General features: G+C 38.4%; 1 protein-coding gene across 1 annotated transcript in view; it reads right to left on the bottom strand.

The window, feature by feature from the left end:
- Positions 1 to 9,266, bottom strand: part of LOC150105467 (putative serine carboxypeptidase CPVL) — a 57,611-nt gene extending 48,345 nt beyond the window's left edge. Inside the window, exon 1 of the mRNA XM_090394168.1 lies at positions 8,828 to 9,266. Coding sequence (XP_090250294.1) covers positions 8,828 to 9,130 — 303 coding nt within the window. The 5' untranslated portion in view covers positions 9,131 to 9,266. The remainder of the gene's footprint in view (positions 1 to 8,827) is intronic.
- Between the last annotated feature and the right edge of the window lie 17,881 nt (positions 9,267 to 27,147).

Genomic DNA, 27,147 nt, shown 5'->3' with positions numbered 1-27,147 from the left:
AATCATGGGGGAGACCTTTGTCCAGCAGTGGACAGAACCAAAAGGTTGAAGAAGAAGAATGTATTTAATATTATTAAATATTGTTAATTACTGCAGACGTCCAAGATCAAGGTGGAAAGATCAACTTCATTTGCAGAGCAGGAACAGGACATAAAAAGCCTATACCTGAATTGCTCAGATGACAAAATATTGTTAATATTGTGTCTAAATTGTTCTCTGGCCAGGTGGTAGAACCCTGCTATCTACATGTGGAATCTACAATCTTTCACTGTTTCTACACACACCACACAAATAAATTAACTGTTGGTCCATCTTCAAAACCATAGCCAAGGCAAACTAGACCACTGCTAAGAATTCAAGAATTTAGGAAGAATCAAAAATCTTAAAATATAGGTAGGTATTATACTAAATGTGTTATAAAACAGGAGAGGAGAACTTCAAAGTTCTCAGTGTTTCCTGTAGCCCAATATATCTTGAACGTAACTTAAAGCAAGAATTCTTACTTTAATGTGACACAGACACACAGAGAACATTACTGATTTGATGAGTGAAGCATAAATGCTTTTCTGAGAGGGAAGTTCTTTGAGTGGAGAGTTATTGAGCGTTAAGCTCGCCCTGGAAGGGCAGTGAGATTAGCTGTGTTCAGCTGAGCATAGAAATGACTTGGGTCTTTTATATTTGTAGAATTTTGTTTCATTGTAATCTGAAGCTTGCTTGATCAGCAGGTTTGGATGATTACTTGCCTTGATGAAGAACTTTTCTGCTAAATCATAAAGGAGGGATGTGATGTAGGGAATGTTGACTTCTCTGTGAATCTGGGAGTTTCTAATGAACCATGGGGCATCCAGAATCATTCTCAGGCATTTATTCTGTATCCTGTGTAGTTTTTGAATGTTTGTGTCTGAGGTATGGCTCCATGCAGGAGATGCGTAAGTGATAACTGGGCATATTACCATCCTGTATGTGAGTAGTTTGTTTCGAGTATCCAGTTTGCTTCTTCTGATCACGGGGTAGAGATGAGCAATTACTTTGGATGTCTTCGAGCTTATGTGTTTTATATGACTGGTGAATTTCAGTTTTCTGTCAATCATCATCCCCAGATCTCTTTACTCCTCTACCTCCTCCAGTACAGTTCCTCCAATTGAGTATGCATCCTCCCATCGACGGATCCCAAACCTCAAGACTTTACATTTTGCTGCATTGAACCGACATCCCCATTCATTTGCCCATCTGTCTAGTTTAATCAAATCCTCTTGCAAGGCTGCCATATCTGCACTCTTACTGATAACCCTTCACAGATTCACGTCATCCGCAAACAACTGAATGTCCCCTTGCTATCCATTGACAATATCATTGATATAAAGGTTGAACAATACAGGTCCCAGTACTGAGCCCTGTGGAACCCCACCTGTAACCTTCTGCTTCCTTGATATTGCCCCACCAACAATTCTCTGATACCTATCAGTCAGCCAATCCTGAATCCATTTGACTAATCTGACATTTAAACCCATGTGCTGCAACTTAATTATCAGCTTATCATGTGGCACCCTGTCAAATGCCTTTGCAAAATCCAAAAAAATTGCAGTATAGGCCTTTCCCTCATCAACTGCTCTTGTCACTTTATTATAAAAGGCAATCATATTACTAAAGCAAGAGCACTCCTTAACAAATCCATGTTGATCCTCACAGATAACGTTACCCTCATATGCTGAACGCTGTATATAGTCCCTCACTAATTTCTCCAAGACCTTAACAACTACTGATGACACACAAACAGGCCTATAATTAGTCACCTCCAGTCTGCTACCGCCCTTATGCAGCGGCACTATCCTACCTTCCTTCCATTCCCTGGGTACCTTTCCCGCAGCCAGACTTTTATTGAAAAGCCAGGTCAACAGAGCTGTCGGTTCTTTAGCACATTCTCTCAAAACCCGTGGTGAAATACCATCCAGTCCAACAGCTTTACTGGTATCTAGAATACTCAGTATTTGGAACACACTCTCCTCTTGCACCTCTAAACCCTGAACCTGCCCTATCCCTTTAAGTATTAAAACCTCCTCCAGGATGAAATACTCCAATAAAGTGCTCATTGAACAACTTGACTATGTCCTCTGCATCAGCCACTCTATTCCTATTTTTATCCCCCAATGTCATTCTTCCACAATCGTTTCTCTGCCTACTGGCCACATAGCTAAAAAATTCCCTAGAATTTTCTTTGGATCTTAGTGCCAATCTCTTCTCATATTCCAGTTTAGCCTTCCCTACCATTCACTCTCCTGGCCTGCATCTTATATTCTTCATGTATCTGTCCTCCCCCCCCCCCTCTCCTTATATCTCTTCCATAATCTCTTTTTCAACTGCAGTTCCTGTTTGATATCGTTTGTCATCCACTTCATACCAAATTGTGTCTGCTTCTTCACCCATGGAATACAGTTTACTACTGCTGCTAACAAATATTCTTTCACAATTTCGCACTAATGATATCCTGGCCTTCCAATTCTGCCCTCCATGGAACTGCCCCTAGTTGATATCTAAGACTATTATAATCACCCACCTTATAATTCCACATACGTTCCCTTTTGATACACCTGCATGTTTGTTCATCTTTCAAGTCAAAACACATGGTCACTCTCTCCAACTGGTGGGCAAGATGTCATCTCACTTATTATCAGCTCTTCTGATGCTATGACCAAATCAAACTCTTGAACCTCTTGTTCCCTCTATTACATGCTGCCGAAAACATCTGTCCCTCAAGAATTGCAGAAATTCTATTCCCTTCGTACTACTTGCATTTTCCTCTTCCCAGCTTATACTGCTGTAGTTAAAATCTCCCATAACAATTATTCTTCTTGCACTTGCCAAGCTCAACTTGGTTTATAGCAACATCCCACTAAATATCCTGTCTTGGCCACTTCTACCTCACACCATATGCTTTCAAAACCATTTGTGTCACTGCCTTCCAAAGCCTCCACTCTTAGAGGACATAAGTCATCACTTATCATAAGCAGTACTCCACCACCACGTTTTCCTTTCCTGTCCTGCCGAAAAATGCTGTACCCTGCCACTTCAATTCCGGTTATTATATCATCCTCCATCAACCACATCTCGAAGATCCCAATAATCTTTGGCCAGGTTGATGGTATCAGTGCTACCAATTCATCTCCTTTATTTCGAATACTCCTGGCATTAGTATAGAGCATAAAAATGTCACTGCTTCTATACCTATCATTGTACCCTCTCGACCCCCCCCCCCCGGGCTCAATGTTACCTGATGTCGTCAGTGGTCAGTGATAGAATGTGAGAACTGTGAGTGGAATTATGTGTGTGTAGTGATTTCTAAAATGTAAATTAACTAGAGAAGCTAGTAATGAATAAAACATGCTATATATATATATATATGCTTCATCTCTCCTCCTTATAATATTAGATATATTAGATTTAGATTTAAAAAAAAAAAAAAAGTTTTTTATATATTCATAATGCAAAGAATTTTTTAAAACAGGTATCTTATATAAGATTGATTTTAGTATTAGTAATAATACTAAAATTAATTCAGCAATTAATTATACAACCACAGTATACAATTAATATGCTCGCTGGCCAGTTTTGTGTGTGTGAGTGAGGGAGGGAGACCAGATAACTCACTTCTGCTGATAAGCCATTATAAAAATTTCTTTTGTCTAAATGGAATTCGAATTTAGCTCTTCCCAACAAAAAGTGCTCACACTTCAATATAATAAAGTATAAGAATGTATTACATAAGGACATAAGGATGTACTGCATATTCTTATGCATATCATACAAAATAATACTGCTGTTATATATTAACTGCTATAATTTCTTTACTGTATGGCAGAGTTTGTAGTTGACAGTTATAAGTAAACTAACGATTAACATTTCTGACTTCAAGGGTGAAGCAAAATGCTTTTCATACTCCTGCTATCTGATAGGTAACCAGTGAGTGGAAAAATTTATGAACATCAGAATTGGAGTTTAAGATGGCCTTTGGTCTTTTATGTTTGAAGAAATCCGTTGCATCATAATTTGCAGCTAGTTGAACCAGTTTATTGGGGTGTTCAGATGCTTTTGAAAAGAACTTTGTTGATATAGTTTGCAGGAAAGTGTAAATATAGGGGACATCTGTGTCCTGATGGAGTTGTACATTTCTAACGAACCATGGACATTAGTATCAGCAGTATGGCTCCAGGCTGGAGAAGCATGAGTATAGGACAAACCATCAGTTTGTAGATAAGTAGTTTGATTCTGGTCTTTAGTTTACTGTTCCTGTTGATTAGAGGATAGAGTTGAGCAATGGCTTTTGATGCCTTTGCACAGAGAGCCTTGGTACGGCAGCTGAAAGTTAGCCTTCTATCCAGTAGTACACCAAGGTATTTGACTTCTCTTTGCCATGGAATTTTTGTGTTAACCAGGAAGATGTTCCCTTTAGGAAGTATCGGACTTCTGGTGAATAGCATGGCTATGCTCTTCTGGGGATTTACTTGTAATCTCCATTTGGAGAACCATTTCTCAATCTGTAGTAGGTTTTCTTGCAGGTTTTTTGATGCCAAGATGCAGTTGTAGTGGCTAATATTGCTGTATCATCCACGTATACAGCCATGATGGATGACAATAGAGTGTGTGTGGGGTGTATATGAAAAACAGAATCTGAGCTAGTAAGGATCCTTGTGGGACTCCAGCCACGATACGTTTCTGGGCTGATACTATACCATTGATCTTGATTTGCATACACCTGTCAAAAAGGTATGATTTAATTAGGTAAACCATTTCATAAACTGATCTCAACTGGCATTCCAGTTGAGATCAGTTTATGGAGTAATCCAAAATGACAAATTTTATTAAATGCACTGGCTATGTCAAGGAAAAACATCCCCAGGGTACTGATGCCAATTGTATCCAATGGAGATGTATTTGACCAGTCTACGTATCTGTTGGTGGTACTATGGGATTGATATCTAAACTGCTCTTTAGGAAGAATGTTTAATTTGTGACAGAGGCTTGGAGTCTAGTGAGTAATTTTTTTCTGCGATTTGAGATGAGGCTGATCGGCCGATAATTTTGACACAGGTGCAGGTTCTGGTCTTATGGATTGGAATTATATCTGTCACCTTCCAACAGGAAGGGAAATGTTTGAAATGGAGGATGGAATTAATTATGTTGGTCAGATGTACAATAGCTATACAAGGTAACAGCTTTATCATCTTGTTGGTGGTGCCATCAGGTCCAGGAGCCTTTTCGTGTTTAGTTTCTTGATTATGTCATATACGAGGTGGTATCAAAAAGTTTCAAGACTAGCTCTGTTTACGAGAAATTACTTTATTTATCTACATTTACACACTATCACCTTCAAAATAGTCCCCTTGCATATCAATACAGTGCTCCCAGCATCCTTACCACTTCTGTAATGTGTCCTGGAAGTCTTCTTTTCGAAGCATGACAACCACCTTCTGCGATTCGCACTGGATCTCCGCAATGGTGAAAAAACAGTGACCTTTGAGCTGGATTTTCATCTTCAGGAAGAGAGCGAAGTCTGCAGGAGCCCCAATCTGGCGAGTAGGGTGGGTGCGAAAGTGAGATCATGTTGTTTCTGGCAAGAAACTCGCATTTGAGGAGAGCTCGGTGACAGGGTGCACTATCGTTGTGGAGCATTCAGTTTTTCGCGCACCACAGATCTGGTCGCTTTCGCCGAATGTCCTCCCTCAGACACCTTAAAACCTGGCAGTAGAACTCGCTATTGACAATCTGGCCCCTGAGGACAAATTCTCGATGCACAATGCCGCGAATGTCGAAAAAGATGATGAGCATGCACTTGGTCGAGCTGCGGCCCTGCCTCGCCTTTTTCGATCGTGGAGATGATGGGCTCTTCCACTGTGAAGATTGTTGCTTCGTCTCAGGGTCATACCCGTACACCCAAGTTTCATCACCGGTAATTATCCTTGACATAAAGGATGGGTCATCCACGGCATGCTGATCCTTCTGCTCCTGGGTCAGCAGCCTGGAGATGAACTTGGCAGCAACACGGGGCATGTTCAAATCACATGTGAGGATTGCCTGGATTGTTCCGTATGACACACCAACAATGGCAGCAATGTTGTAGAGTGTTCTCCGACGATCCTCATGCACAAGTTGGCAAATGGTTTCGACATTTTTGGGGGTTGAGCTCATTGAAGGTCTTCCTGATCTCTCATCGTCTTCCAGTGATGTTCTGCTCTTGAAGCACGTGTTCCACTCAAAACACCTCAAGCAACTCATTGCAGCATCGCCGTAAACCTGCCGAATCATGTCAAACGTCTCTGTGGCAGATTTGTCCAGTTTCATGCAGAATTTCATGTTTGTTCTTTGTTCTAACTTGCTGTCCATGATCAAATCGCAGATGTGGTAACACAGGTGGTCAGAATAGCATCAGTTGCACAGCTCCTGATGTACACAGGACGATGTCTTTTGGCACACTGACTTATGAAAGTAGGTGCTCCCTGTGACTGTGTGTGCAACCTTGTGCTGCCATCTGTTGGTGTTATAAACCTAGTCTCAAAACTTTTTTGATACCACATATTTCTGCTGGTGATGTCGGTACAATTTGATTGGAGCAGGTTACAGAAGATTTTAACGAACATCTGATATGTAGATGGATCTTGTAGATGTCATTGAAGTCTAGATGTTCATATGAGGGTTTACATTGCTTGTCTAAGTTTTATACTATTGCTTCGACTTTATCTGCATCGGTGTGGATGAAGCCATGATCTGTGTGGAGAGGAGGAAGAGATTTGTTTTTGATTTTGATCTTCCTTATTAGATTCCAGTGATTGCAAGGAGAGATAGAAGTCAATCTTTCTCCCCAAAATTGACTTCTATGTGCTTTAAAGGCATCTCTCACTGCAGAATTGAGCCTATTCAGGATTCGTTTGTCTTGTGGTGTGCAGGTATGAAACCTTTTTCTAGCCTTATTTTTCTCCGTGATCAGGTTCATGATATCTTCTGGCAAGTGGTTGGGCCTGAGGGAAGTTGCCCTCAGGCCCAACCACTTGCAATCCAGCTCATGAGTTATCTGTTAAGAACAGACTACATCTGCATATGTCCTTGTCTGTCGCTGTTGAGTTGTTCTTTTAAAGGCCTCTGACCATAGCAGATGTGCTTCTGACAATTTTTGCTAGTCATTGAGAGGCTGTGGAGCTAAGGCCTCTGGCGTGCATCTACTGGGGAAGGAAGACTGTCTGTCTCTGATCTTCTATTTTTTAGGTTTTGAATGCATCCTCTAATTGGTTGTTTGTGTGGGCCACCACAGTTGGCATTTTTTAGCTGGGGTGGTTTTCGGCTTTGTACAGATATTAGTTGGGTGGCTGTCCCAGCATTTTAGACATTTAAACTCATCCTTACAATCATCTGTGGCACTGACCTTTGAAGCCCTTTTCCTTAAGGGTTCTGTGCTGATTTTAAGTCCACAGATTGACGTCAGGTCATAAATCTGTATGTAAGATTGATGGATCTCAACTAATACTAGTGGCATCAAAGTGTTGTCGTTTTTGGTCATTCTGCTGACCTTGATAGGTGGCAGGTCCTGATGGTGTAGATCAGCAGCGCCGACTTCTGTCGATACGTCTTCAGACACTCCTAGGAGCACCACCTTCAGATTTCTCTCTCAGCCGAGTGAGAAAGTATGATACTGAATGCTTCTGGCATTCATTTCTCCTGTCAATTTTCGGTAGTCCATCATTGTATGTGGGCTGTATCTTGATGCCGTCGGTGACATTTTGGCGGTGATATAAGAGATCTTCAGATTGGACATGGTGGCCCTAAGAGACAACCATCTTTGTTTTTTGCGGAGTATGATTGGAGGTATATTTTCCCTACTGGAGGCAGAGGAGTCCAAAACTGGACCATCTTCTTTGATTCCATCCTCTTTTGGTGGTTCAGAGGCCGTAATTTTTTGCTTCTTGTGCACTTGAACCTCTGTGAAGTCTGTGGGGGACTGAGATCAACAAGTCCAGCCTCTCTTCTGTTGGAGCATTGCTGTCACCCTCTTCGTCATACCCCAACATGGAGTAAAAATTGATTTCAAATTTTTTTTAAGAATCTTTTTAAGTGTGTTTATGGCCAGCCCTCTGTCAAGACTCTATTACAATGTCAGCGTCACTCATTCTGAGAAAATGAGGGCATAAAAGCACTGTAGCGCTGGTCCTTAAGTCCACGTAAACGTCCCATAGACCCAATCAATATTCTGCCCGCAGCCGCAAAGGACTGCCAGCAAAACCTAGCGTTGGATAAACGCGCGAAGTAGCATCAATTTTTAAAATTGTAATGCCCTAATAAAGTGGGAAAGGAGTGTCAAGAACTCACTTGACCACAGAGTGAAAACCTACCTCCCTAAAATACCATACGTCCGCCACTGGTCATCATCATAGCTGGTGGGGCCTACACGGCCATCAGACCTCGTGCATTTTTCATGCAGAGGGGGAGACAGGTTTCACACTGTGTCAGCGCCAGTGCAATGTGAGTTTCTCGAAAAACCTTGTATAAAATTCAATCAGGCACAGCCTAAAATAGCACATCCGATCTCATCAAAGTCACAAAAATGTCTCGCGAATTGCGTTATGAGTAAACTTTTTAAGCATTTATCAATAAAGAATATCAAAAAAGAATAATAAAATGTGTTAAGAAATAATAACAGATTATATTAAGAAAGAATAACAAAATAATTTATTTTGCTAATAAACTTTATTATTTTTGTTCCTAAGAAATAATACATTACAAGAATTTATTAAGAAGGACGAAGAAAATATATTAAGAAAGAATATCAACATGACTAGCTTACCATTGCAGGGAAAAACCAAAAAAACATGTTGCTGCTGTACTGTTTGTTGACGGTGAAAAATCCGCTGTAACTGAGAATACGTGGAGCACCAGGTAATAAAATGACTTGACTTAATTTGCGTGCCTTTTCAACTTGGCCAGCAGCTATTAATGGGGTAAGAAACAGTGGCTCTCCATATTCTTGAAAATCCACATTATCACTTAAAGGAATAGGTTTGGGGAACATTTGCCTAAATTGACCGATCATTGAACATCCCGTAAAAAGCGCTCCAAAATATAACGCAATAAACTGTGGCTTCATCATTTTGTTCTCTGTCCTAAGCTCTCTTCAAGCAGCGGCACACAAATAATTAAAATAGCTGTTATCATCAGTAGCAATTTCTGAACGATTGATCGAGATTCAAAGGTCATGTATCGTAGGTGACTTGCGTTTTAACTACACTCGAGTTCTGTTTTTTATTATTATTATTATTATACAAACATCTCCTGGAGTCAAGACTCATCAAGGCATTCTTTCATACTTAAATTATTCTCTTCAGAGAATAATTTAAGCATGAAAAAATAATTAATCTTAATAATTTTTAAGAATTATTAATCTTAATAATTATTAAGATTAATAATTATTTATAATATAATAAAAGCACCGAATTTCTGTGATATAATAAATATTATTGATACATTCACATTATTTCTGTAATCACATCATTTGTACATCAAACGAAATTGATCATGTGATATAATAAAGATTGTTGATGCATTATCATTTATATAATCACTGAACTCATCCAGAATTCTGATCACAACGATAATCAATGATAACAGTTACCCCCCACACACACACACAAAAAAAAACTGCGGGAACAGGATTGCCTTATGAAAATAAGCCCATTTAACGACCTAACCAGTTCACCCTCCAATTTTATAATTTTTCAGTACTCTAACCAGATTTTCTGCATGCGGGAGAAACCTTATACTGTATATTATTGATATAACAATCAGGCTCTCTCTCTCTCTCTCACACACACACACACAACGTGTCTCATTAACGCAATTGGAAAACTTGAGTTTCAGTAACATACAACACGCAAAGAACATAAGATGTTTTTGAATGTCATATGCGTTAGCCGTAACATACAGGACTTTCATGTTGCAAAATATCCAAAGGTAGAAAACACCTCCATTTCATAGAGAGAGAGAACGTTTAAGCTACCTTGATGTAATCCTAAAAGGACAACAAAACAACTGATATAGTTAATATTAAAAAGAAAGAAACTACTATTATATTTTCTGAATATCATATCAAAGGGATTTTCAGAAGGTTTTGTTAAGCTGATTTTAAATATAAATGCAATCGTGCGTGTTAATATATATCACAGTAGAAATCCGTTATAAAAAGATTTTACAATGATCTTGAAATTTTTCGTTATGACGAATGCATTTTTTATATGTGAAGATAAGAAATTCTACTATGAAATAAGTTTTTTGAGTCTTTATGTCTAGATGATTTTCATCGAGACGGACATTGCTTATTATAAACCTGAAGAAGCTTGAAAAAATATGCGAAGAGCCTGTGTAGCTCAGTGGAAAATCTACGGAAGGGAAACAGGACCAGACATACTCAGGAAAATAAACAACATATTAAAAGAAACAATCACCGATACCATAAACAGAAACAAAATAACAAAACACCAATGGCGGAAAATAGGTCTCATCTCAGAATTCGAAGAACAACTGCAAATCATAACAATAAAGAACCCGCCATAAATAAATACATAAACAAACCCATACACGACTTTTTGTAGAACGCGAAAGGATAAAATAGACATACATAAGCGAATGAAAAACATATTGTACACTTTTTCATTAAGCTGTATAACCAATCGTGCATTGATTGCTTTATACTATAATTAGTTGTATTTTGTGCATAATATTGGTCAAATATAGAGGTTGTAGTTTAGTTTTATGTATCAAAAATGTCAATGACAGTCTATTTAGTGGAAGAATGTGACGACACTCTACTTGATCCGCTGGGTAATCTCAACTCTCTGCCAAAATGTAACACTCTCTTTTATGTTAAAGCAACACTGCATATGTATATACAGAGTGCAATCCAAAAGAGATAATAATGGCAGAATAAACCATGTAATGATGTACTGCAAAAAAAAAAAAAAAAAAAAAAAATTTAAGTAATTATATGTAAAGAATATGTGTGATATGTAAAGTAACTACCCAAAGAATGGTAAAGTAGCCTAGGTGGAAATGGAAATAGACACTGAGCATGTTAGCATGTTATAGTGTTGTATATGAAAATAAAATATTAATGTAAAACCATTGTATATAGAAAAAACATCGTATGTATGTAAATAGCAATTTATTTCCTTAGATAAGATAATAGCATTGTATCAAATCAATATGTAACTTATATTATATGAAAAAAAATTACTGCTCAAAGAAACGGTTAGCCTAGTGGCTGTGCGCTTCGCAACCATATGCCTGGGGAAGGAGTGTCCTAGGTTCGATTCCCGTCGGTGACGTGAGGAACTGAAGGATCTTCCTCACCCATAGCCAAGTTAGCCAGTCTTGGGCGTGGACAGCAGGGTTTTTTCCCCAGTTTATTCTGGGGTTTTTCATCCCGCAAAGCAGGCAAACTGGCCTTGAGAACTCAACACTACAGGCCATAGGATACACTGGGGCATAAGGCTGACCACCTTATCCTGTAAACGGAGTGAGGTCCGATGATCAATGGACTCTCGACACCGCAAGGTAACAGAGGGTATAAGGAAGATGATGATGAGAAATGAAAAGAACTTCAGGTGGAAATAGACTCTGTTGTACATGAAAATTAAATACCAATGAAAAAATTGTATAGGGAAGCAAACATCGTATGTAGATAGCAACATATTTCTTAAGATAAGATAATAGCATTGTATCAAATCAATATGTAATTTATGCTATATGACAAAAAATGACTGTTCAAAGAAATGAAAAGGACTTTAGGTGGAAATAGACTCTAAGCTTGTCATAATTTGAACGATGGTACATTGCGCCCTTCGATTGGAATAGGTCTAAGTTCGATTCTCGTCGTGACGGGAGGAATCTTTATGTGGACTTTTTCAATCGAAGGTGAGTTATCCTATCTCATACGGCGGTTGCAGGGTTTTTCATCCCGCATACAGACAAATCTGCCCTTCAGAACACACGGAATTTACAGACAAAAAATACTAGTTGTGGTGGTGGTGGGCGGTATTATTGTTATTATTATTACGGGCGACTCCAGGGAGTCCTTAGACTCATCGAGGGAGGCCCTAAACATCATGTCCATCACAACTATACGACATTCTCACAGTATCTATCATACCTTGCCTTGAACTCACTCACCGTCATAGCACCCACAACAGACTCTGGCAGCTTATTATTCCACTCATTTACCACTCTAAAAGTAAAGAACCTGCTAACCACACTCTTGCCCAGCTTCCATAGGTGTCCCCTAGTTCTCCCACCACCAGTCCTGATCTCAAAAATATCCTCTGAATTAATTTTATAAAAACCCTTTAGCAATTTGAATGTCTCAATCATATCTCCCCTTTTCCGCCTATCAACTAATTTCTGCAATCCACAAATCTTCAACCTGTTCTCATATGGTTCATTCCATAGACCTGCTATCATCTTAGTCACTCGCCTCTGGATCCTCTCCACCTCCTCCCAATCAAGAAGGAACCTAGGTGACCAAATCTGGGCACAGTAGTTGAGATGAGGTCTTATCAAGGCTCGGTACAGAGGTACAATAACTTGCTTGTCTCTGCTCGTCAAAGTATTTTTCAACAACCAAGTGAGTTGATGAGCTGATTTAGCTACTTTTGCAATGTGCCCCCTAAACTCCAACTCCCTATCCACCAACACTTCCAAGTCCCTAGCCTCATCAATCTCCTGGAATACAGTTCCACCAATGTGGTATACTGCTGCTAATCTTTTCACCCCAAAATGCATAACCTAATAATAATAATAGTATAAAAATAAAAATAACCATAATAATAATAATATTGTATATGAATATGAAATACTAGGAAACAAACATCGCATATATATATATATGTAAATAACTTATTTCTAAAGATAAGTAATAGCATTGTATCAAATCAATATGTAACTTATGCTGTATAAAGAGAAATGACTGCTCAAAGTATTGTAAAAGACTTTAGGCGGAAATATCCTCTGGGCATGTTATAGTGTTGTACATGAAAATGAAATATCGATGTAAAACGTTTCCTTTGAAAAGCATGCTATGTATATATTGTATATATCTGTAAATAGTTGTATATATATATTTATTCTGAATGTATATAGATGCTTTGGATTAATAAATATCGCTTGTGTAGCTCAGTGGATGTGTTGTTTGCATACCACGGCGCTTGACGGCACGAAAGAACAGTTCTTGGTTTCGAATCTAGTTAGCGACTAGAAGAAATTTTTCTAAGCCTTTTTTCGACCGGTTCCCGAGTTAATCGATCTATGGCATGGGCAAGCGGCATTTTTCTCCCGGAAATTAATTAGTAATAGCCTTGGGCCAGCTATCTCTGATTGGGTACCAGTGGAGATTGAATTGCCCACTCAGTCTCCTAAAGTTAGATAGGGCTAAAACAGCTTCGCCTACTCCCTATATATGGGAATAAAAAGCGTTAGCTGGTTTTTTTTTAGAAATGAGTTAAATGAACAATATATCCTGAATAAGAGCTTTATCCGAAAGTCGAAAACACATGATATGACAGACAACTACTGCAATCTAAGGCTCTTAATGATAAATATTTGATATGAATTCTACCCAAGAAAAGTCGTTAGCATATAGTGCATTAATAATGAGGATAGGGTTAAGATTTTTTTATATATATTTAATTATTATTTTATTTTTATTTTTTATTTTTTTCATAATCCTGAAATCTGTTCTGGGGGCAAATATTGAATTTTTTTAAAGCCACTTCAGTATTCCAGTAAGCGGGGTAGTGTTTTGACACCTTGAGAGGGAATTCATCTCCCATCTATCACAGGCATCTATTCCCAAGGCGAGCTTTGAATCCACAGCTTAGATGTTTAACAGTCATGCTAACCACTTGGCTAACCAGGCTGAGGTTTTGTCTGATTAGCGGAGTACTTAGCATCTCCTTTCTCTAACAAATGTTGTATTGTGAATATGTAATGCAATTTCTGAGTTCGATTTTTTGTGAAATAAAAATCATAATTAGCGTCTACTGTCTATTAAATGTGATTGTGTGAATAGTGCAATTTCTAAGGTGAATTTTTTTGGAAATAAAAACCATGCTTTGCAAGAGAGAGAGAGAGAGAGAGAGAGAGAAAGAAAGCTAATCGCCAGCCCTAAACGCCCGCTAACTCGAGAACTGGTTCAAAAAAAAAAAAAAAAAAAAAAGACTAAGAGAAAACTTTCCTCTACCCAGGAACAGATAAGAGATCGAACTTATAACAATCTTTCCTCTGGCATTATGAATGAAAGTTACTGCAATGCTACATAAGCAATCCAAGAAACATTTTAATTTTTTATTACTATTTATTTCGTTGCATATTTTTACATATATTTTATTCATTAGGATTATTTGTGCATGTGTGTGTGTGTGTGTGTGTGTGTGTGTTGATGATGACGACGATGTATTCTTGATGTATTCTCTACATATACCTGCCACTGAATTAGAAAAACTTTTGGACCTCCTTTAGCCCCAATTACAGGTTTGGCATAAATTTCTCATAGGTGCTGGCTTTTATCTACGTCTGAAGCATACCAGGCATTCATCAGAGAATCCTTTAACTGGCAGATTTGATGGAAGAGGACTTTGCTCCCCCAGATCTGTTTTACTTACATGTCCTGGTGGTCAGGGAAGATGGTCGTAGTCGCTGTCATGCTCACTTAATCACTGCTAAACAATTCTTGCAAAATGAACAGTAGCATTTTCTTCCATAAAACAATCGTCACCTGCTAGATAAAAAGTCAATATTGCAGATCGGCAACAATGTTTAGATATTCCTTGTAGGACACCTGATCTTCCAGCAATACCACGGGACCAGTACCATAACATTCTCTGCACCATGACACCACCTCCAGAACTTTGAATTGCGTTTAGAAGGCAGACTGGGTTCTAGCAGTCGGTAGAGAACAAGGTGTACCATGACTCGTCGGATCACATAACCTTTCCAGGTTTTTCGATATCCGGTCATGGTGTTCCTCACATCGCTGTAGACAAACTTTCAGTTCATCGCAGAAATCGGTCGTTTTCCTATAAGCATGCGAATGCCAATACCAATCCTCATCAATACCATGTGCATTGTTCAGTGAGATGTGGGTTGGGAACATCCCTCCTTAAATGCTTCGATAATTCCTACACACAGAAAGTTCTGTGTGTAGGAATTACCTACACACAAGCTGTGTAGGAATTACCTACACTCTATACAAGCTTTTACAGATCTCGTTCCTGACAGAATGTCTTAGGATCATTATGGTTACATCTCTTAAACAAGCAATGGAGGTTATTTTTCAACTGATTAAACACCCTGGATACTTCACCTTTTGAGAAGCCAGTCTACTCTGCTGTTTTCAAACCTGTGGTTCCAGTCAGACTGACACCCACAATAAGCCTTTTATTTTAGTCATTTGAAAAAATAAAGAATATTTTTCATTGTGGTCAATACTATTAACGATTTTTGTGCACATACGCGGCAGAAGCGACGTTTACGCACATCTGCATAAAGTTCAGTACTGTTATATATAAAAAAAAAAAAATCAGCTAACGCCTTTTTATTCCCGTATGCGGGAAGTAGGCGAGGCCATTTAGCCCAATCTAACTTTTGGAGATTGAGTGGGCAGTTCAATCTCCACTGGTACCAATCAGAGATAGATGGCCCAAGGCTATCACTAATTAAGCGGTACACAGTGAAGAGAGACGGCTCAAACGTGCCGCCATCTCGTGGTTCCTAACCCTAACACAATACATTTAATGTCTGAAATAATGTGGGTTCCACGGTCGATTTTCTTGAGTTTCCGGGAGGAAAAACCCGCTTGCCCGTGACAAAGATCGACTAACTCGGGAACCGGTCGAAAAAAGGCTTAGAAAAATTTCCTCTAGTCGCCGACTAGACTCGAAATCAAGTCTTCCTTCGTTCGGCCAAGCGCCATGGTATGCAAACGCCACATCCACTGAGCTACACAGGCTCTCTTGTACTGTTATATGTGGATATAATTTTTGTAATTTACAAATAATGATCGATTTTCATTAAAATTGTCATTCGATAATTTCTAAGATAATTCTTGCTGATATAAAATAATTAAATCCTCGTTTTTTATTTTTTCTCGCTCTTAATTATATATATATATATATACTTTTTAAATTTTATGGGTCATCACTCTGCCTTATCAACTAAATATTCCTGCATAACCTCTGAAAGTCCAAATCAGCAAAAGAATGAGTAAGTTCGATTCTAGTCGCAGTTTAAAACTTTTTCCAACACATTTTTCAGCTACTTCTCTGGAATTTTCAGTTATTTCAACTGATATAATTGAAAATAGTCACTGAAGTAGAGGAAAGAAGATTACGAACGTGTCATGAAGGCTCATATCCTGTTGTCTTTGTCTATGTACGCTTGGCAGAGATCGCAATAATCTTCAGACGTTGACGAATGTGGATGCTAGTTAGAAACAAGTAAATAGTTTACTAGATTTATTCCTACTTATAGTCATATTTAAAAAAATCTGTTTTTACCAATAAGATTACAACTTGTACTTATGTGAGAGTTCTTATAATCTGTTATTTCTCTGGTCGTATTTTCTTATGATGCTTCTAAAAAATATGCTAACGCCTTTTACTTTCGTATAGGAAGAAGGCGAGGTAATATTTATTGTCTGAATTAGTGTAAGTTCAACGGTCGATTTTTCTTGAGTTTATGAGACGAAAAACCCGAGTTTTCTGGACAAAAAACCTGCTTACCCGTGGCAAAGATCAATTAACTCTGGAAATGGTCGAAGGAAGGCTTAAAAGTTCCTCTAGTCAACGATTACAATCGAACTTACTCTTTCTTGCGACGGCCTAGTACTTTGGATGCAGTCACATCCACTGAGCTATACAGGCTCATATATTTCTACAGTTTTATATTATTATTATTGTTATTATTATTATTATTATTATTATATGAGTCCTTGACTTCATATTATCTGAGTTCTTAGTCCTTGACTCCAGGGAGTCAAGGACTCATCGAGAGAGGCTGTAAATACCCAACCCAGCTATCATACCTTCCCCTAAATTCATTTATACTAGATGCACTCACTACCTCTAAGGGCAATTTATTCCACTCACTGCTCTCTGGGAGACCTAGCTCTTAACCCTTTCTTGACTGTGAACAAACTTAACTTCCATGGATGACACCGTTTTCTCTTCTCGCCTTCCATTTAACAAAAAATTCACCATTTGAAATGCTATAACGCCCATTCAAAAGTTTATTGATCTCTATCATATCACCCCCCCCCTCTTTCTTCCATTAACTAGAGTCTGCAATCCATATACTTGCAATCTGTCCTCATAATCTAAATCCCATAATCTGGATATAATCTTTGTAACTCTTCTTTGCACCCTTTCCACAGCTTCTTTATCCCCTTGGAACCCAGGAGACTAAATCAGCATATGCACACACATATGTTCTTGATATATTAACTAAAACATGTTTCCCATTATTTTATAACTAGAAAACATTTCTGGGCTTTTTTTCCTGCCATTTATCAAGTTAGTCAAAGTCAGTGGTGGATGGTGAAATTTTTAAGTGGGGGTGCTGCATATACAAAATAAAAAAATTTAAAAATCAGTAACCAATTTATTAATAAATAAATTTACATATTAAAAAATTGCTTTATTAAAAATATTTCACCCTCACCGTGAACAAACACATAATAAAAGTTTCGTATCTCATAGAAATAACGCGCGCAAGCATACGATACACTGCCCAAACAACCAGCGTCGGAATCACTTGTAACGTGCAATGAGAAGCGTAACCGAATATCGGCGAGGATAGCTGCAATTGGCCTAACGTGATAATTCTGACTCTGTGTTAGATCGCAGTGCATTTGTTTCGTAATCTAAAGCGTTAATCGAACAATTCCAATTATTAACTATTCAATCAATGTTAAAACATAAGCTGTAACCTTTAACATGTTGTATTGCATTTATATAATGTTGTAAGCATTGTTATTATTTATAAACTCAACGAAATTTAATTTTTTCATTTTTTTCCTTGGGGAGGGGGGGTGCTGCAGCTTATGTACGAGCCGCCACTGGTCAAAGTTATAATTTTCTAAATCTTTAATTAAGAGTTTATATAGTAATAGCAGTTAGATTTGGATGACGAAGTCGTTGTCGGTCGTCTGTCATATTCTTGCCATTCGTAATTCTTGTAAATAGCTTCGGAATCCATTAACTTAATTATCAGTGACCATTACTCACTACCTAAAGATTTGCAAAAGGTAGGACTAAGAAAGTTATTCTGAATAATAGGCGTTAGATGATATTTCTGTCATTCGCTTGCATGTAGTGTACACCCTTGTTCTTCGACCTGTGATCTGCTCCAGCCACATATATCAAATTTTCTAAACTCTAAGCAGCAGCAGATGTCGCGCTAGCTAAAAATTGTAATTTTATAACACTAGATTTAATAAATAAAATACTATGTACATTGGTTTATGTTTCTATCCTAGACGTCAGCCGGTCTGAAAAATATTTCTCCTATTTTCCCCGATCCGCAGTTATAAAAAGTTTGAAGAACGCTGGCATATACTTTCAACTAACATGAGTTTCTTCTAGAAAAGAAATGTAAGCCAACTTTCCTGCGCTAATCTGTCCTCATATTGACTTTTTTTTCTGAGCCTCCATAATATCGCTTGGAGATGAGACCAGTGTCTGCTCTGCTCTCGTTATCCATAAATTAATAAATTATAGGTATTGTTAAACTCAGTTACATGACGATGATTATGAGTGGAACCTCGCTGCCAACCCTCATTTTCAAAATGAAGATTAAGGAGTTTTCTCTCACTCGTTTTGTGTGTGGGGGGGGAAGGCAACAAAGGATTTATCATTTTTTTAATACCTTATAAAGAAGTTCATAAAGTCTTTCACAGAATCGAGCCTATAAGTGCCTTTCTTTCGCATTCCTGGAGTTATAACTTTATGAAAGTTAGTATAACGCCACGCTGGCCCTCTTCGAAAAAGAAAAGAAAAATGCAAGTCAGGGATGCACTTCTAAAACCACAGAAATCAGGAATGAGAAAACAAATTAAAGCACTCAACCCTGAGAATCATATAATCTGAAAATTCCCGAGAACCCTTCGTACCCAAATTGCAAGGCTCTATTCAGGCCAAGCACGGTTTTGCACCCACAGATATCGAAAATGCAAGCTCTCCTGGACAATCTAGAAACACAACGCAGCCCATCATACGAAAACATAAACATTAACCTCATTTACAAAGTTCATCAACAGGTCAAATGCACCTTAAGGTTGTCCAAGGACAACACAGATCGTTTCCACTACTCCAGCAGAAATAATCAACATCGTAAAAAAGCATGTCAGCAACAAAAAAAGCACCAGTCCAGATGGCATCAGCAACAAAATTATAAAGCTGCTCCCACGAAAGGCTATAGTGCACCTCGTCAATATAACAAATGCAATATTGAGAATGCTGTACTTTCCCACAGCACGGAACACCGCCGACATCATAACCATAAAAAAAGCCAAGCAATGACCCCCAGTTCCCTCAAAGTTACTAACCCATTAATCTACTATTCAACCTAGGAAAAGTCACAGAAAAACTCATCCTCTCAATATTACTAGAAACAACAGATAAACTAGAAATCTCCAAATGAAAAATTCGGCTTCCGACGAGAGCTCAGCACAGTTCAGCAAATCCACCGACTAGTAGAATGTATCACAACAGGATAGAATCTGCAGAAAAGAGTGGTATTTCTAAACGTCGCTAAGAGCTTTGTCAAGATCTGGAACCGAGGCCTCTATAAACTCATAAAAGCAAACATGTCAATAAATCAAATAAAGTTAATAAAAGCATACTTCAGTGAAAGAACAATGCAGGTAAAAATCAACGGAACCATCTCAATCAGGTGAAAATTCTAGGAGGTATTCCCGGCTGGCCTCCCTACTATTCGTAATCTGCATCACAGACATCCCACAAAACCCGAGGACAACTATCACAGCCCTATATGCAGACGACATGGCAATACTAGCAAGATCTCTCCGTTCCATCTTGCAATCCCACGACTCCATTACCTGGAGAAATGGTTCTCTCACTGGAGGATCCAAGTAATCCCCAGAAAAGCACAGCCATACTATTCTCCAGAAGGAAAGGCTCCATCAAAGATGACATCAAATTCTTTGGAGAAAAGATTCCATGGCAGACAGAAACCAAATATCTCAGAGTACAACTCGACAAAAAACTCCGATTTAACCGCCACATCAAACATAGGTGCAAAGACATTCAAAGCCATAGCTCAACTTTAACCCATGATCAACCGCCACAGCAAACCAGTACACTAAACAAGCTACTACTTTATCTGGTGGTGAAACAACACTCTGTATGCCATGTATTCAGATACGCCCTCCTAGCATGGAGCCATACCTCGAAATCAAACATTCTAAAACTGCAGCAAATATAGAATAAGTGCCTGCGCTGCAGCGAATAGAGAATACTGGACACCACACGATTCACTCGAAACATCCATCTAGACACCAGAATCCTATACATCTCTTCGCTCCTTCACGACCTAACGGAAAAGTTCTTCACTTAGGCAAGCATACACCCAAACTCACAAATCAGATAAGCTGCAAACTACAATGAACCCAACCACTGCAAACCCAAAAGACACAAGACAATCATACTTCCAGCTGAACACAGCTAACCCCCACAGGTCCCACAGGGCGAGTGTAAAATACACAATCCCCCCCACTCCCAAGTTTCCCTAAACAGATAAAGGGAAATACGAAAAGCATATTTTCTTAACCCATCTAGCCAGTAATGTTGTTGTTATTATTGTACGTCATCAATTTCATTTTACTTCCGAATATTTATGAAATCATTGATTTAAAGTTATAATTAACAAGGGACTGAAATTCAGAGGCCATATCGCAAAAAAATTGCAACACAGCGCTGTGGATCAATTGTATGCTTAAAAATACACCGACTTCTTTATTCTTGCTAGTCGGTGTATCATTATCCCTCTTTAAAGGCTTTGATACATCTACATATGGGATGTTCTCAGATTTGATCTCCTCGGTTTTTTTTTTTTTTTTTTTGAGAATGCAGAAGTGATTGAGAAGATTCAATGGCATGTGACAGAAATATATAAGCTGCTAAAAGAGTTATTTAAATTAAGGGGATATTTAATTCCACATTATTTCAAAGCCGAATAAGAAACTCTAAGATAGAAATCAAAGAGTTAAAAAAAAAAACCAGCTAATGCCTTTTTATTCCAATATATAGAGAGCAGGCGAGGCCGTTTTTAAGCCCTTTTTATTCCAATATATAGAGAGCAGGCGAGGCCGTTTTTAAGCCCTATCTAACTTCTGGAGACTGAGTTGGCAGTTCAATCTCCACTGGTAGTCAATCAGAGACAGTTGGCCCAAGGCTATCACAAATTAAGCGGCACGCAGTGAAGAGAGACGGCTCAACAAGTGCCGCCATCTCGTGGTCCATAACCCTAACACTCGTATTTAATGTCTGAAATAATGTGGGTTTCTACGGACGTAAACTCAAGAAACGTTTCCAGGCGAAAAAACCCGCTTGCCCGTGCCAGAGATTGACTAACTCGGGAACTGGTCAAAAAAAGGCTTAGAAAAATTTCTTCTAGTCGCCGACTAGATTCGAAACCAAGAAATCTTCTTTCGTGCGGTTAAGCACCGTGGTGCGCAAACGCCACATCAACTGCGCTACTTTTTTTTTTTTTTTTGAACAACTTTATTATCAACTTTTGCAATTATTTACATCATAAAGAATTATATATACAATATATACAATTGTTATACCATTATTTCTATCGAAGTTTCATTTTATATTATATCATCATGTTATAAATTAGTTGTTACATTACTGTTCTCTTAAAATGCCTTGACTTCCTTTATTTATAAACATGGAATATCATAACTGGTAGTTACATACACATTACTTCCTATTACATCAATTAAGGTATAATTCAGCTTCTTCTTTTTTTTTTCTCAGTTGGGTTTAACACTTTTTTTTTTTAAAGAATATACAGTTAATTATATTTACATACCATATATATAAATATATATCACACTTATTATATATTTAACAATTTATATATTCTACAAGATAAATCATATATACATCTGTACAGCGAAATAACATTTATATCCAATGAAGTAGGAGCAGTCTTTTTTCTTGCGGTAGGAGATCTATTCCAAGTGCCTCAGGCGCTGTTTCCTCTGATGGAGGTGGAGAGTTAGTATCCTTCCGAATTTACTTCCGATTTGCCCCATTCCCACTAGGAGTGATGAAGGTGTCGTTCTGTTGTTAGTTGGAGGGTTCGTCTGATGTAAGATTGGAGGTTAAATGTGTCCATTCTTCTGTAGTCATTCTTCTAATTTTTCTAATTCTTCTAATCATTCCAAGTGACTCAGGCGCTGTTTCCTCTGATGAAGGTGGAGAGTTAGTATCCTTCCGAATTTACTTCCGATTTGCCCCATTCCTACTAGGAGTGATGAAGGTGTCGTTCTGTTGTTGGTTGGAGGGTTCGTCTGATGTAAGATTGGAGGTTAAGTGTGTCCATTCTTCTGTAGTCATTCTTCTAGACTGGACTGAATTGGTGATCTCCTCCTGGATGTAGTGATATAATTTCGATATTGTTCCGGGACTGTCTTCCCGTCCATACGCTTGGTAGCACCTGTGAGCCCAAATTGCGTACATCGTTAGGATTAGAACAATTGTTTGCACTCTGTTTATATGTTTTCCTTTTAGCCAGAATAATATTTCTTCATTGATTAATTTGATTTCGGCAAGCCATCTTTTAACGGCTTTCCAAGTTACTTCTGCTTCCTTGCAATATAACATTAGGTGGTATAGTGTTTCCGGTTCCTGGAAAAACTGACAAGTTGCATGTCCTTCAATAGGTATACCTTTAGCCACTATCCACATCTTGGTTGGTAGGCAGGCATGGTGCACTTTAAAGAAGAAGGTTTTATACCTTGGATGTATTGGGTGCTTAAAGACATTGTTTAATACCGCACTGAGTGTGATTTGTCCTCTTCTTAATTCTCTATGTTGTGGTATGGGAATGGTTGTTCTGCTTAGTTTGTAGTATGTTGCTTTTGTTTTTTGGACTTATTAAGGTTTCAGTGTTGATGCGCTCTGTTACAAATACGTATCCCTCCGCCATCTCTGTAAACATTCTGGGAACTCTTCCGTGAATCTCTGGCATTGTGCTGATTATTCTGTGTGGAAGGCATTTCTGTAGGAATGCTATTGCATATCCGTGGTATGACTTAGTGTTTGCTATTTCTGCGGTCTTCGCTCTGTTAACTGTTTTTAAGTGGATATTAAGTAGACCTAGACCTCCGGCTTCTAATTCGTGAAAGAGCGTTGTTCTCCTCATCGGTTCGTACGAGAGCCCCAGATGTAGGTGGGGCACAGCCTGTGGATCTTGTCTGCCCATTGCCCATGGTACGGGATGTTGTTCACTTTGTACCAGATGCGAGAGGATAAATATATGTTGCATATTCGCGCTTTTCTTCTTACAGATAGTTGTCTTGGGCGTATGGTATTTATTTTCCACGCAACAGCTGCGTGGAGTTCTTTCCACTGTTCTTCATACGTTTCTGGGCCGCCTATTTTAACTCCCAGAACCGGCAAGTATTCCTGAGCTCTTATGCCTTGATGAATCTCAGGGTTCCTTTCCCATTTTCCTATTACCATGCAATGAGATTTATTTAGGTTTACTTTCAGGCAAGAAGCTCTTGTAAAGGCGTCTAGTAATTTCATTGACTCTTCTATGGATGTTTCCGTCTCTAGGGTTAATGTGATGTCGTCAGCATATGCCAATGTTTTTGCTTGGCTCTCCCCGTGAATGTTTGTCCCTTGATTTCTTTGTTGGAGTTGATCGCTCTGATGACTGGTTCTAGTGCAAGGACGAAGAGGGCCATAGAGGGGGGGGGGTCTCCTTGTCTCACTGAGCATTTCATTTTAAAGATGCAGATAGCTTCCTGTTCACGATCACTCGACTTTCTGCGTTCTCGTAGAAAGTGTGCAGCTAGTTCCTAAATTTTGGGCCAAATCCCATTTCCTCTACAACTTTGAATATATATAGTGGCTTATGGTGTCAAACGCCTTTTCTATATCCAAGCCTAGTAGGACACAGGGTTTGTCAGTCAGATTGTAGTACTGTAGTATAGATTGTAGTATAGATTGTAGTATACTGATCTTAAATGAGTAATTGTGTCTGCTATGTATCTGCCCTTAATTGCACAAGTCTGTGAGGGAGATATTAATTTCTGTAGGTACTTCTGTATTCTATTGGATAGGATTTTTAAGATGCTCTTATAATCGGTGTTTAAAAGAGTTATCCCTCTCCATTGCTTTATGTCTTTTAATTTCTATGTGTCTGAAGTTTTCGGGGTAAGTGTGATGTACCCTGTGCTGAATCTGTCTGGCTTTATTTGTGTTTCGTATATTTCTTGCGTCATTCTCATAAATAAATGCTCGAATTTTGGAAGTAGTGCTTGTAAAATTCGTTTGTAAGACCGTCTTCTCCTGGGGATTTCTTGTCTGGTAAATGCCTTACTGTTTGCCTGAATTCTGCTGTTGTTATCGGGATGTCAATTTTTTCTGCCTCCTGCTGAGTTATCTTAGGTATGAAGGGGAGGAATTTGTTTATGTCCCGTTCCTCGCTTTGTTTTTCCGAAAACAGTGTTGCGAAGTATTCGTGAATAGCATGCAGTAGTTCCGCATCTTCTTTAATAATTTTCCCATCGTAGTGTAAACATTCTATTCTCTTTCTTTCGTAATTCCTTTTTTCGAAAATCCAAGCTGTGGATATTTTGTCCTCATCATTTTCTATGGTTCTTAACCGGGAGCAGAGCCATGCTCCTTCTGTTTCCTGAAGTTGTTGCCAATTTCCTGAAGTTGATTGCCAGCGATCACTACTATTACCATGTAGTGATCGCTGAAAGTTACAGGGATATGTTCAACACTGCGAGCAGTGTTGAACATTGGGATAGGTAAACCCTGTCGATTCTTGAGGCGTTCCCAGGAGCGAAATGCATGAACTCCTTTTTTCTTGGATGCAGGAATCTTAAGGCATCTGTTAGCCTGCAGTCTACAAAGGTCTTGATGTGTCCTTTCTGTGGAGCTTGTGACCCTTTATCTTGATCAATGAAGGGCTGTTCCGCGAAGTTCATGTCACCTGCAATTACTGCTATGTTCTTCTGTTGCATATTTTCTGTTATTATCTGCCAAAATGTTGTTTTTTTATTCACGTTTTGTTGGGCCGTACACATTCATTAAGGTTATTATTTTATTGTCGAGATGTATGTCAACTTCTAGGGTTCTGTGCCCAACAGAGACTTCTTGGGACAGCAGTTGCATGTGTGGTGTCTTTTTTGATAAGGATAGCTACTCCACCCCTAGAACTACTACTGCTGGCAGGTTCATTGATTAGGATGTAGTGATGGGCTAGTCTTTTTTCTAGGCGTGTTACCGGCTCTGGCGAGTGAATTCTTGTTTCCTGCAGCATTACGATGCCTGGCAAGATCAGCAGGTTTTGGCATTCCTTGGTATTTATCCCGTTACAATTTAGGCTCATTAACTTCATTTTGGTTCTGATTTGTTCTGTTACAATTATTCGGGTTGTTTTATGTTTTGCTTCTGGCTCTGGTAGTATTTGGCGTGACTTTAATTTTTGTTCTTCGCTTTGTTTTAGGAGCTACGTTTTGTGTTGCTGGCGACTTGCTACTTGTTTGCCCTTGGGATTTCGGATTAGAGGTTATTTGTGACTCATTTGAGGTTTATTACTTGCCACCTGTACAGTTCTTTCAACTAATCCCTTCCCTCGGTAATGGCTCAGGGCGACTTTCTGCAATTTCACTTTCTCTGCTTTTACTCCTCTTATCGTCTGATATAGACATTTCTGGAACAGTGATTTTGTTGCCTTTTTGTAACGTGAAGTTTTTTTTTTCTTCCCTGTCTGTTGATGAGTTGTTGCTTCCGTTGTTATTCTCCCTATTTTCTTCTTTACCTTTGTTATGCCCATCTGTGTCTTGCACATCCTCTTCTCCGCCTTCCATGTCTGGGGACTCTTCGTTTTGCCTCAATATGGAAGCGTACGTGCTACCCTTGCATTGATCTGCTGCGTGACCTATGCGGGTTGCACTTTTCACATTTTGGCTCATTGCAGTGCCTGCGTAGATGTCCGATTTTTTTACAGCGGAAGCAGGATGGCGGTCTTCCTGGGACGACAACTAATCCCATAACCTTTTTTACTCGTATAGTATATGGCAGGGTTTCTCAAACTTTTTCTATGACGGAACACTTCACAAATCCTGAAATGTTCACGGAACACCTTGATTAGTTTGTAATGTATTAATAATTAATTGGTAATTTAGCTTTTTACTGTTACTTAATAATTGATAATTAATCTTTAATGATTGATAATTAATTAATAATGATCTATACTTAATTATTAATGATTGATAATTAATTTTTAATTATTAATTAATTAAACATCAATTAACCAACATTAAATTAATTTGTGCTGATTCATTGACATATCCCATTCTGATCACCAAAAATTTAGTGAATGCAGACTTTTTCTCCTGTGTGCTGGTTTTGTAGGTTAGGGAAATATAAATAAAATAAATGAGTAAATCTAAGCGTTAAGAATAAACAATCATTTATTGTCAAATGTTAATTAGTAAAAACAAAACACATAAAAATAGTAAAAGTATATTGCAAATTAAGTTCTTAATGACTCCTATGTTTTTGGGTCTTTGAATTACAAATTCTTTTGATATCAGATACAATATTAGAAAGTTGAATTCTCATATTTGGTGTAGCGTCGAATCTGTTCCTGGACTTTGATTCGGTTGCAGCATAATATGAAAATCCTGCCTCGCATAAATATTTCGTTGTAAAAGGAAGTAAAACAAAAATAGCTAGCTTTGACACTCCAGGAATCATTTATTGACAGTTCCTTGTATTTTTGTTTTAAATCAGAGTCACTAATTAAATTAATTAGATTTTCATAGTCACTTGCGATTTTAAGTTT

This window comes from Typopeltis vanoorti, chromosome 6, assembly GCF_054136105.1.
Source record: "Typopeltis vanoorti isolate ZY-2024b chromosome 6, IOZ_Tvanoo_1.0, whole genome shotgun sequence".
In the NCBI taxonomy this organism is placed as follows: domain Eukaryota; kingdom Metazoa; phylum Arthropoda; class Arachnida; order Uropygi; family Thelyphonidae; genus Typopeltis; species Typopeltis vanoorti.
Note: the sequence above shows the minus strand (reverse complement) of the source record. Positions and strands in the feature narration are given on the sequence as shown.